The sequence below is a fragment of the Clupea harengus genome, chromosome 16, assembly GCF_900700415.2.
Source record: "Clupea harengus chromosome 16, Ch_v2.0.2, whole genome shotgun sequence".
Lineage (NCBI taxonomy): Eukaryota > Metazoa > Chordata > Actinopteri > Clupeiformes > Clupeidae > Clupea > Clupea harengus.
The window spans coordinates 801,250-815,000 of record NC_045167.1 but is presented as its reverse complement, the minus strand read 5'-3'; the positions used below and the strand labels follow the sequence as shown (position 1 = coordinate 815,000).

At 42.5% G+C, this 13,751-nt stretch overlaps 1 protein-coding gene across 1 annotated transcript in view; it reads right to left on the bottom strand.

Moving 5' to 3' along the window:
- cacna2d1a (calcium channel, voltage-dependent, alpha 2/delta subunit 1a) overlaps positions 1 to 13,751 on the bottom strand; it is a 71,719-nt gene that overhangs the window by 42,185 nt on the left and 15,783 nt on the right. The window contains exons 4-6 of the mRNA XM_031583333.2: positions 9,338 to 9,397; positions 7,016 to 7,051; positions 6,681 to 6,807 (exon numbers count right to left, since the gene is read on the bottom strand). Of these exons, the coding sequence (XP_031439193.1) occupies positions 6,681 to 6,807; positions 7,016 to 7,051; positions 9,338 to 9,397 (223 nt within the window). The remainder of the gene's footprint in view (positions 1 to 6,680; positions 6,808 to 7,015; positions 7,052 to 9,337; positions 9,398 to 13,751) is intronic.

Here is a 13,751-nt window from a genome sequence, read left to right as displayed (position 1 = left end):
CACACACTACTAACACACACACACACCCACACACGCACAGACACACACACACTACTAACACACACACTACTAACACACACACACACACACACACACTACTAACACACACACGACACACTACTAACACACACACTACTAACACACACACACACACTACTAACACACACACACACACACACACACACACACACTACTAACACCACACATACACACACACACACACTACTAACACACACACACACACACACACACTACTAACACACACACACACACACACACACTACTAACACACACTACTCACACACCACACACACACACTACTAACACACACTACTAACACACACACACACACACTACTAACACAGCACACACACACACACACACACCACACACTACTAACACACACACACACACACACAACACACACACACACACTACTAACACACACTACTAACACACACACACACACACACTACTAACACACACACACACACACACACTCCCACACCACTAACACACACACACACTACTAACACACACACACACACACACACACCACTACTAACACACACACACACACACTACTAACACACACTACTAACACACAACACTACTAACACCACACTACTAACACACACACTACTAACACACACACACACCTACTAACACACACACACACACACTACTAACACACACACACACACACACACACACACACTACTAACACACACACACACACACACACACACACACTAAAACACCACACACACACTACTAACACACACACACACACACACTACTAACACACCACACACACACAACTACTAACACACACACTAACACCACACACACACTACTAACACACACACTACTAACACACACACACCACACACTACTAACACACACACACTACTAACACACACACACTACTAACACACACACTACTAACACACACACACACACACACACTACTAACACACACACACACACACTACTAACACACACACTACTAACACACACACACACTACTAACACACACACACACTACTAACACACACTACTAACACACACACACACACACACTACTAACACACACACACACTACTAACACACACTACTAACACACACACTACTAACACACACACACACTACTAACACACACACACTACTAACACACACACACACACTACACACACACACACACTACTAACACCACACACACCACACACTACTAACACACCACACACACACACACACACACACACACACACACACACACACACACACACTAACACACACACACACACACACACACTAACACACACACACATACACAGGGCCCTTATTTCATTCATGTGCAAACTCAGCCAGCAAAGACTAAACGTAATCTCATTGCTGAGCCAAGTTATTGGTAATTCCATACCAAGGACAACATCATAGGCACCTCCTGGGGTGGACCAATGCCTCGCTTGGGTGTGTCTGATCAGAGGTCTGGGAGGTCCATGTCAAATGTATTGCACAAAGTTTTGCCCTGAATTGCCCTGAAGTTTCACTCAGTTAATGATTTGACAATTTATGGAATGCAACCGATGTGGTGGGCCCTAATGTAAAAGCCCCGTGGGTTCTTACGCACAACGAAGGGCGTCGCCGCGTGAAGCTATTTTGATTAGTAGGGCACATTCATTTGGTCATTTCATAACGTATGCAAAGAGACTGGACTGACGCCTCATTGGAGTGTGTCTGAACAAAAAGGAGGACATTTCATGTCAAATTGTTTCGAGGCAGGCGCACTCCTATTTCATGGTTTTCAACATCTGACAGGCAATCAAATCTAATCTAATCAAATCTCCATTTGACAAAAATCGTCTGACAGCATGAAATTGACATCTCAGTTAGCCTGCTAAATTGACTGATCATTTACCTCAACAGAATATGTTGGCAAATGAATACACAGACTATTCGGATACAGACAGTGAACAAATTAAGTAGTAAGTAGTAAAATCAGTAATGCGCAACAGAAAGTGAGACACAAAATGTTGTTTTGTTTTCGGCGTGTGAATGGGTAGATGTGTCTGAGGCATTCATCTGTAAAACGCTTTGAGTGCTCTATGAGTAGAAGACTGAATAGTAGACTGAATATTTAATACGGTCCATGTACCATGTGTCGCCCACATATTTCCCTGCAAGCTGCAGCAGAATGCCCATTGCATGGGGGTGTGCCACACTAACTTCCCAATAATAGTAATCTATCTTTGAGTATACTATTATTAGTCTCACTTCACAGCCCTGTGACGGCATCAATCAAGACTCTGAATGATCTATCATCGCATCTGAAGATGAATATGTTTCAATACTGCTTCTTTTAGACCTTAGAACTGCTTTCGACACTATGGATCATCATTTTAATATGAGACTGGAACATCATGTTTGTATCAAAGGCTGTGCCCTGGCCTGGCTTTGGTCTTACCTCTCTGACTGCCTTCTGTTTTTATGTCCGCACTGAATCATCCAGTCATGCAAAAGTACGTTTTGAGTTCCCCAAGGCTCAGTGCTTGGACCATGCTACCCTTAGGTGCTGTGATATGGAAACATGGTATTAATTGCTATGCTGATGGCACCCAACTATACCTGTCCATTTAATGAAATGCATAGCTCTACTTAAGTTGCTTAGTAACAAGAACGCTGGCGAGTTTACCCCTGCTCTGTCTGGCATGTTTTTGTTTGACATTTTTTTTACCATATTCACAATTTTATGTACATTTTTATTCTATTTTTGTGTTTAATAGTTTCGTTACATTTTATCGCTGTATATAGCCGTTGCTTTCAATACTTTTTTTCTCCACCTTAATAATTGTTAAGAAAATCAATAAATAGAATCATTAATCAACGTTATCATACCTAAATCCACGCAGACCATAAATAATCTTTCTACTTATTATTATTTGTATCACTTATAACGTAACTTTATGAGCACACACTGTATACCCACTATGTTGTTCTACTTTGGATCCTGGCTACTCTCTCTATTTTTACACTCTTGTCTAAGACAACCACAAAACCTGTCTGTTCACCTCAATAACTGTAAAGAAACTCAAATTTATATTTAAACTACAGAGACTGCAGTTTCTTTAGTTATTGATGTAAACAGACACAGGTCTATCTCTGTAGGATCCATGTTGTCAGACACATATAATAACATTATGAGCCTGTCAGTGGCGAAAAGAAGTGGTTGACTTTGACGCAGTTGCTTGCCTCATGGGATTACATTGTGTAGCCGCTGTGCAGTTAAAGGTTATAGCATTCTAATGCAATAAAAAACCTGGAAGTTTGCATATAGAGCTACTCCTTGCAGAGCATGCTGCATATCCAATAGCAACACTATTGTATGCTTTCCCATATTCCTATCACCCATCAGGTGTTATTGGAGTCGGGCCTAACAACACCCTTGAACAGTACATTATTGACGATACAGTACTACCTCTCGTACCTTATTGCTTTTGTAATACGGTTGCCAGCGACATTATAAATAGTAAGTAAATAGTAAGCTGCCTTTCAGCACAAAATAGTTGTAGCCACCAAACGTTGTGTATCGCATTTCAGTAGGCTAGAGAAAATAGTCCCTGTATGTGTGGTTGTTGCTATGCAACAGACAAACAGCATTGGGAACATCACGTTTGTTAGCCTAGCTGTACTAACGGTCGCGCAAAATCTGGTCTCTCTGTCCTCTCTATGTCTCTCTTTCCTCTCTATGTCTCTCTTCTGTACTGTGGCTAGCTTTTTAAATCACCTGGTTTGGGTTGAATGGGCAAGCGCATAAAAGGGAATGTATAGTAGTTGAAACACTTAAAGACGGTACCTTGAAAGTTTCCTAAAATGTTTAGAATCTCAGCATAACTTTGGGATTATTCACTACACTCTGTATATGGAGTATCAGTGGTGTTTTATGGATTTGGGATTATTCACTACACTCTGTATATGGAGTATCAGTGTATCAGTGTATCAGAGTATCAGTGGTGTTTTATGGATTTGGGATTATTCACTACACTCTGTATATGGAGTATCAGTGTATCAGTGTATCAGAGTATCAGTGGTGTTTCATGGATTTGGGATTATTCACTACACTCTGTATATGGAGTATCAGTGTATCAGTGTATCAGAGTATCAGTGGTGTTTCATGGATTTGGGATTATTCACTACACTCTGTATATGGAGTATCAGTGTATCAGAGTATCAGTGGTGTTTCATGGATTTGGGATTATTCACTACACTCTGTATATGGAGTATCAGTGGTGTTTCATGGATTTGGGATTATTCACTACACTCTGTATATGGAGTATCAGTGGTGTTTTATGGATTTGGACCTGAAAAGGATTACATTTTACGACTCAGTACATTTAGTGAATTGCTGGAGTGAGATAAGTGTGTCATCATGGCACATGTCAGAATTCTTATTGCAGTGGTTCTTCAACCTTTTTTTGCTCCATTACCCAAATTTGAAGATACCAGCGCAGTCGCGACCCAACAATTAATAATCAGCATGAATCATCAGGCCAATAATTTAACAATTGTATTATTAGTATCACTACTACCACTACTACACTACACTCTACACTCTACACTTCCGGCGCCGACGCAAGTGGCAGCCTTTCCAAGTAGCTCCGTTGTCGCGTGTCTTTTCTAAATTTCCCTCGGGATTAATAAAGTATCCATCTATCTATCTATCCATCTATCTATCTATCTACTACTAGGCTTAATATTATACCAATGTTTTACCATTGAAAACACAGGCAACTGTTTGAACAGTCAGGATCAGTTATGCAATCATGGATTTAGTTCAACTTCCTTGAGAAATCATTAGACTTAAGCCATACATTTTCAACAAAGGAAATTATGAACCTACATGTTTAACTTCTTAAGGAGAATCCATGGACTTACATGTTCACCTTATCACAGGACTTATGTTCATTTTCTAAATGAGAAATCCTCACTTGCATGCTCAACTTCTTAATGAGAAATGGACTTGCATGTTCAACTTGTAAATGAGAAAGTCTTTATCTTTATAGTTGGCGTGCTTTGTTTCTAAATGTCTCTGCAATTTCGAAAGGCTTCAGGCTTTCATTAGCTAGTATTTCGTTGCATTGCACACACAACGGCTTGTGCTCACCATTCTTCACGCAATACGTAAATCCATATTTCATAAACACCGGGTTGTACGCCCGTAAATATTTCCTCCTTGGTTCTTCAGAAGAAGACATATCTGAGCTGGTACTCGTTTTACACGAAGATTTGCTGTTGCTCCGGTCATGTTAGAGTAGATCATCGCGCAGTACAGTGACGTTTTACATGTTGATACATTTGAAATATCTGATATGCAAATTTGATTGGCTGAATGTTAGAACATGTTATTGTTAGATAGGCCTACATGCAGAACCAGTGCCGGCTCATGTAGTTTAATGTCAGAACTGGGGGCAGGGATTCCCTAATGGACAGAGAGGGGGCATGGCTGGTGAGAAAAAAAGGTTAACATTTTAGAATTCGTCTCGCGACCCTTTCAGAAACTCCCGTGACCCAAGTGTTGACAACCACAGGTGTAGAGGACACAAGGTCAATGACACATCCTCAAATGAAAATGCCAATTCACCTGTCCCACACAAACTCTAGTGTCCGATGACTGCATGAACGTAAATAACAATCCTGCTCGCCCTCTCCCTTTACAGTTCTGCTGCTGAAGCATTTATGTGATGTCGCATGCTGTGTATAACGCACCTCGCACTTTTATATCACGACCTCGACTCACACTCACACACTCATACTTTAAGTTCTGTTCACACGCACGCACCTACAGCATTGGTCAATACAAGGTCATTTCTGTGAAGTTTCTATTTCGTTTTCTCACAATGTGGGCTTTTTCTTACACTGGTAGTAAAGGCCTATATCAATAAAGCACTCTAAAACAAACAAGCATGACAAGGAACTCAGCTGAACCACAGGAGCCAAACTGGATTGCTTTTTTAAACTGAAGGAAAATGACACAGACCTCTCTCAATTTAACATAATCACTCCGATTAAGCATCTACACCTCTGGTCACTGTGACATGTATATTGAAGGCCTGGGATGACATATTGACATGCCTCATATATATAAATACAAAGTTCACGAAGGGGTGAGAAGAAATGAAGGAGGGTGGGGTGGGGGGGGTTACAGAATGCTGATTACTGTCCATGGAAGTCTGGAGACACGATGGCATCCATTATATTCACAGCATATGATGCGCTGCTGCGGGGCTGAGAAGCGGAGGGTGGTGAGAGGGTGTGAACCAGCTGGTGTCTGAGGTGAGAGTACAAGCTCCATACCCCCGTGGCTAGAGTTGCCTCTAAATTTAGTTTCAGGCCTTCAGCCGTCCAGAGACACAGTACCTCCAGTGAAAATGTATCACAAAAGAGTCCTGGATTGTTCTCACAACTACAGTATATTTAAAGGTTTTCATGTGAAAGCGTGTATGTGTGTGTGTGTGTATGTGTGTTTGTGTTTGTGTTTGTGTGTGTGTGTGTGTGTGTGTGTGTGGGTGTGTGTGTGTGGGTAAGGCAGAGACCCACCAAGAATCAAAGCGGTCCCCATATTTTCCTACATCTCTACATAAGTCTTGTGTCATGTTTGTATGAAATATATGTACACTTACAGCCTTCATAGATGTCTGTGGGTATATGGACAGCTGTTTCGTTGAAGGACACCAAACGTTTGAAGGCTGGGTCCTGATTGAAAACTGGTTTCACTCGGTTCTTTGGATATTCAGTATCCGTTTCATTCTGTTGAAAAAAAAACACAAATTTTTCGAAACACACAAACACACACACACACACATTTGGAGGTAATATCCCATTGAGGGCAACTGTTACAAATGTCTGGAACGTCTACGGCAATTACGTTACTATAAATGTCGGTATAAATGAACAGTTGAGATGAGAGCACACATGTGCTGCCCCAATTATAGAAACAGAAAGGAGAGATACTTACACTGTCTTTGGCATTGTAATATGAAACATCACCCTCCTGCAAAGAAGAAACACGAGAGGGAGATTGTGAAAGAAATATGCTATATAATTATTATCATGATGTGTTTGTAGTTTGATATTAGTCTCAGAGGTTCCTTTGTTCTGATGAGAGGAATTCTATCTGTGAGAACAGAGATGTTAAACTCAGACCTGTCATTTGATGTTTAGGGTAGGACTGAATTAGGAGACCATGTGTTTATGTGAACTCATTCTGGACTGTTGTGTTAAAGTCTGGGTTTGGGGGTCTTAGGTAAACATTCTTATCTTTGGAACCCAGGACGGGATGGTACAAGATGGGAGTGTCATGTCTTTGTTCTGTGATATTGTCTCTGCATAAAGTCTGTTACATGGTACCAGGGAAGGCAGTGATGGGTTGAACAGCGTTCTGAAACCACTGCGCTCCTCTCGTAGGAGTGTAGGTTGAAGAAGCGGTCTGACGCCATTCACTCCTCTTTGCCAGAGTAAAAGTCAATTATTTATTATATTCTTGGTTGTGTGAGTCTTAATTCTGAGGATAATTACAGTCCTTAAAAGGGTGAAATAAATCCCTAACAGAGATTCCAGTTGTTATCCAGGGAATTACAAATCATTTTCAGACACATACCTGAAGATGCGTGTGTCTGTGTCTGTGTCTGTGTGTGTGTGTGTGTGTGTGTGTGTGTGTGTGTGTGTGTGTGTGTGTGTATGTCAGTGTGCATTACAGACTTGTTTGTGTCAAGATGTTCTTAAGGTTTTCCTTGGAGTGAAGTGAACCTGTCTGTTCATTTCATCAGTGTGAGAAGATAACAGTATTATGCTGTAGTTGTCTGATATAATAGAGTTTGTGAGCTCTGTCTGTTCATTTTCTCAGTGTGAGTAGATAACAGTATTATGCTGTAGGTGTCTGATAGATATAATAGAGTTTGGGAGCTCAGTCTGTTCATATTCTCATTGTGAGTAGATTTATTATCTATTATCTATGTATTATGCTGTAGGTGTCTGATATGATAGAGTTTGTGAGCTCTGTCACAGTGGGCGCTAGGGAGGCGCTAACAGACACTTTCAATCTCTGACATATGGTGACCCTAAAGACATCTTCACTGGGTGACACCACATGTCTGTGACCTGCACTATGGCAACAGGGGAAAACACATGACCTTCTGCTGTAGGACTGATGCATGATGGGGCATTACTGTATAAACAGGACATGTTGGCCCGGGGCTCATACCAACATACAGTACAAATACACACCCAGGAGGAAAAAGAACAGGAGAATACATTAAATATATGTGTGTGTAGTGTGTGTGGTGTGTGTGGTGTGTGTAGTGTGTGTGGTGTGTGTGGTGTGTGTAGTGTGTGTGGTGTGTGTAGTGTGTGTAGTGTGTGTGGTGTGTGTGGTGTGTGTAGTGTGTAGTGTGTGTGTGGTGTGTGTGTAGTGTGTGTCGTGTGTGTGGTGTGTGTAGTGTGTGTAGTGTGTGTGTAGTGTGTGTAGTGTGTAGTGTGTGTGGTGTGTGTAGTGTGTGTGGTGTGTGTGGTGTGTGTGGTGTGTGTGTAGTGTTGGTGGTGTGTGTGGTGTGTGTAGTGTGTGTGTGTAGTGTGTGTGTGGTGTGTGTGGTGTGTGTAGTGTGTGTGTGTAGTGTGTGTGTAGTGTGTAGTGTGTGTGGTGTGTGTGGTGTGTGTGTGGTGTGTGTGGTGTGTGTGTGGTGTGTGTAGTGTGTGTGGTGTGTGGTGTGTGTGTAGTGTGTGTAGTGTGTGTGTGGTGTGTGTGGTGTGTGTGGTGTGGTGTGTGGTGTGTGGTGTGGTGTGTGGTGTGTGTGTGTAGTGTGTGTGGTGTGTGTAGTGTGTGTGTGGTGTGTGTGTGGTGTGTGTGTGTAGTGTGTGTAGTGTGTGTAGTGTGTGTGTGGTGTGTGTGTAGTGTGTGGTGTGTGTAGTGTGTGTGTAGTGTGTGTGTGGTGTGTGTAGTGTGTGTGGTGTGTGTAGTGTGTGTGTGGTGTGTGGTGTGTGTGTGTGTGGTGTGTGGTGTGTGTAGTGTGTGTAGTGTGTGTGTGGTGTGTGTGGTGTGTGTGGTGTGTGTGGTGTGTGTAGTGTGTGTGGTGTGTGTAGTGTGTGTAGTGTGTGTAGTGTGTGTGTGGTGTGTGTGTGGTGTGTGTAGTGTGTGTGTGGTGTGTGTGTAGTGTGTGTAGTGTGTGTGTGGTGTGTGTGGTGTGTGTGGTGTGTGTGGTGTGTGTAGTGTGTGTGTGGTGTGTGTAGTGTGTGTGTAGTGTGTGTGTAGTGTAATGGTTCAAGGTTTAGTCCGTCCTCATACCTCAAACTCATCCTGCCACTGATAATTCCTCTGAATCTCCTCTGCTGCCGAAGCCAGATTCTGTAATAAAAGAGGGTGAGATCTTGAATATCTACAGTCAGATAAGAAATCATCTATGGCAAAGTGTGTGTGTGTGTGTGTGTGTGTGTGTGTGTGTGTGTGTGTGTGTGTGTGTGTGAGTCTTCATAAGACATTCTATGGCAAAGGAAAATGTCTCTTACCATCTGTTTCAACTACTAATTAAATTAATTATTACTGGGGCTGTGACCTAGGCAGTGCTCCTGCCCTGTCACACACACTACACACACACACTACCACACACACACACACTACTACACACACACACTACACACACACACTACACTACCACACACACTACACACACACACTACACACACCACACACACTACCACACACTACCACCACCACACACACTACACGCACTACACACACCACACACACTACACTACACTACACACACTACACTACACACACACACCACACACACTATACACACTACACACACTACCAACGCCACGCTACCACCAACGGCGCACTACCAACAACATCACACTACCACCAACACCAAAACACCACTGTAACACAAACACCACACTACCAACACCACACACACTACCAACAACACCACACTACCAACACCACCTGGTAATACCCGGGTTATGGTCATTCAGGCCACATTATGGGTCTCAACCTGGGACAACATTAGATACCTTCTGTATATTTCATTTTTAAGTATATCTACCTTGTAGGCTTTGTATCTTTCATAACTTGGACCCACATTTTTGTTATTACATGAGTTATAATGGACTTAAACCTGTTATCTTGTAAATGGAGATTTACATGCAATTAATTAATTATTAATTTAATTATTTAATTACATACATCTTTCCACAGTGATTCATAGGTGTTGTCTAATGGTTGTATGAAGATACTCATGTTAGCATCCCGGGGCATGGCATTCATACCTAAATCAACCTGTGTCCAATACTTGGGTCAAGAGGAGGGTCGAGATGATGGGTCGACCCTTTCATACATACTTGCATGAGAGGAAGGGTTATATGCCCAGTTTAAATAAGCAGTACAGGTAGGTCTGCCAGTCTGTTGGTAATCTTTTAGTTTTATTTAACTGAAAATAGGAATGGCAGATTTCTTTTCACTGCATTGGAAAAGGAAATACGGTCAAATTAAATGGAAAGAGGAATTTAGTGATAAATAATGCAAAGAAAGTGTGCAATTAGTAAAGATTGATGACTGATGATTACATACTATAGTACAGGTCCTGACAGAGGCACATTTTTGGCTAATCTCCTTTCAGCACCGGTATCAAAGTTGTTTATAGCTTTTTGATGGTGGGCAGAACTAGGGAACGTGTCTATAACTAGTTCACATCATGTCACAGAAATGATCTGTCACTAAAGCAAAGTTGAGATGTACATCAACGGACACATGTACAGTAACTTAAGGACATATGGTCTAGATGTACAGGTAATTTACCCTGCTTTGGACATGAAGTCATGATTCATGTTTACCAAGCAATGATTTTTCTTGATACACATATTATACTATTATACTGTATATGGTCTCAATGTTTGGAGCACTGATGAAGTGGACTCAGTGAAATATGGGTAGGGATGGTTGGGCCGTGGACATACCTTGTGTGTACCTCTGGCTCAGGATGGTTGGGCCGTGGACATACCTTATGTGTAACTCCGGCTCAGGATGGTTGGGCTGTGGACATACCTTATGTGTAACTCTGGCTCAGGATGGTTGGGCTGTGGACATACCTTATGTGTAACTCTGGCTCAGGATGGTTGGGCTGTGGACATACCTTATGTGTAACTCTGGCTCAGGATGGTTGGGCTGTGGACATACCTTATGTGTAACTCTGGCTCAGGATGGTTGGGCTGTGGACATACCTTGTGTGTAACTCTGGCTCAGGATGGTTGGGCCGTGGACATACCTTGTGTGTAACTCTGGCTCAGGATGGTTGGGCTGTGGACATACCTTATGTGTAACTCTGGCTCAGGATGGCTCCTGCTAGGCATGCTCTGGCACCAGACAGCCCTCACTGCACTTTGAACATGTTGCAACTTCCATTTTGACACATTTTGTCTTAATTTATTCATAACATAAGGGCATGACACCCTTCGATTGATTGACTTGTTTCTTTACAATGAGGAGGATAGTCTTGCAGCAGCTTGTTCAAAGGCTGACAACCCCTTTGGGATAGCCTGTTATCAAGCAGAGGTAGGAACCACAGAACCCCCCAAAATGGCCTCAGGTTATGAAACAAACCCTGTTTTTTTCTGGGACCAGTGGCCTCTCCTCCTCCCTCCACAGACACAATGACACACAATGTCGAAGGGCAGTTTCAGCCGCTCTCGTTCACAACCAACCAAGCACTCTTAGCCCTCTGGAGCTCGAGGGCAGATTGACGCACTCTGACGACCGTGTCATGCTCTGATATTAAATAGAATGGTGCCACGGGAATATATAATATTCCTCACAAACTCAGCCACAGCTGGAGGTGAATTTTCTGCAGAAAATACGAGCAATCCAGAGGAACTGCTAACTTGCTAACCAGATCATAGGTGACACCCTAGGTCAATATAAGTCAAACTAGGCACTCCAACTGCATTGTCATAAAATTACTGGAATAAGGGATATGTTCTGAATGCATTCATGAAACTAGAAACTAGTTTTGCGCATGAGAATTGTACATATCCCACACAGACATTGTGACAGCAGTGACAGTATTACTGCTAGAACACTTAACTCCAACCGCACTAAGAAGAGCCCTCAACCCTCTGACGTTTTTTTGCAGTTTGCAGTTTGGCTTGTAGAGCATAGCCATCAAGAGCCAAGCCATCAAGTATACCGTCCCAATTTATAAAACATTTGGCTCACTGCCACAAACATCACTTATCGTCCTTTTTAATGGACATGATCACAAAATATTACTAAAAGCGATAACATATAAGGCTAGTCATTCAACCAACCCATCAAGCACCTTCTCTGAGCAAAATGTACAAGGGGTTACACTGTGTTTTAGCCCAAATGTATGGTCCATCTTTCTCAAGAAGCTATATGTGTGCTCACAGTAAAACCAGAGTTTAATATTTCCCGTATCCCCTCCCTGTTTATCATCCATATCACTATGCCCTGAGACCTCACAGCAGAGAGAAGGCAAACTACTACAAGAGAAACACTAATACGAGATGGGAGAGCGAGCAGGAGGAGGAGGAGATGGGAGGAGCCAGTTAAAAATAGGCTGTCTACATACGGTCAGTGGAGGGAGCACTCCAGGCCTACTCCGGGAAGCACATATATGGTCATATTTAGCTGTCTAAGAATGTGCACTGAGTGATGATTCATCTCTCTTTATTTTCTCTCACAAATCCCTGACAAATGTGATGAACAAGGACTTTGTGTTGTTGGTAAAGGAGATAGACAAGAAGAAGCAGAAGAGGCAAAGGAGAGAGTCATGTCCATGACCATTTAAAAAGAATGCAGCTTCACAGCAGAAGGGCAGCGTTCTTGTTGACATGCACGCGCGGTAGAAGTGGCGTTTGGATGAAGCCCATTTCCATGGGAACGGCCTGAGAGCAGGGTTCTGAAAGGGGACGTAAAAAGACCTTGGCGATAATGTTGTAGTGTAAACACAACTCTGGCCGTACCGCTGCACTTGCACAAAGACCCTGCAGAACACAGCATATTGGCCAAGAATGCAGCATTCTGAGGGAGAAATCTAGGTATATAACACAGCTTTCTCCCCCTTAACTCTATAACTGAGAGAGACAATCCCCGTTGACCTATTGTATCCAGTCAAAACCCTCCAAGCAGTGATGACTACATTTCAGCAAGGCATTCAAAATCCAGGATGATGAATTATTAACACTGTAGGGACAATACAGATGGTAACATGGAGGAGGTATCATGAAAGGATTTCAAGTATTTCCATATCTGCCATCTGACAAGTGAAGGTTTTCAGTAGTCCAACAGGTTTTCAGCAAAAAAACACCAGTGAGATAAGCAATGGGAAGAGCAGGCCAGGTAACTGATGTTAGATCTCCAGTAAGATAAGCAATGGGATGAGCATTATCTGCCAGATTAAGTGCCAACATTATGCAATTTTAATGGGAATGCCAACAAATGTACACACCCCACATCTAGACATAATTGTTTAGGTATTACTTATTAAAGGCAATGGCCACGATTCTGGAGATAGGTTGCAACGTGTTGATTGGCTGGAATTGTTTATGGCTTGGTCCCAGCCACGATGTATGTTTCTGTGAGAAGGTGAAATTCCCTCCCCCTTCTCACTGACTCATGAGGAGTTTGGCCCTGGTGTGGGGTGGACTTCCCCGCCACAATGGTTCGATCCGGGCTCCCC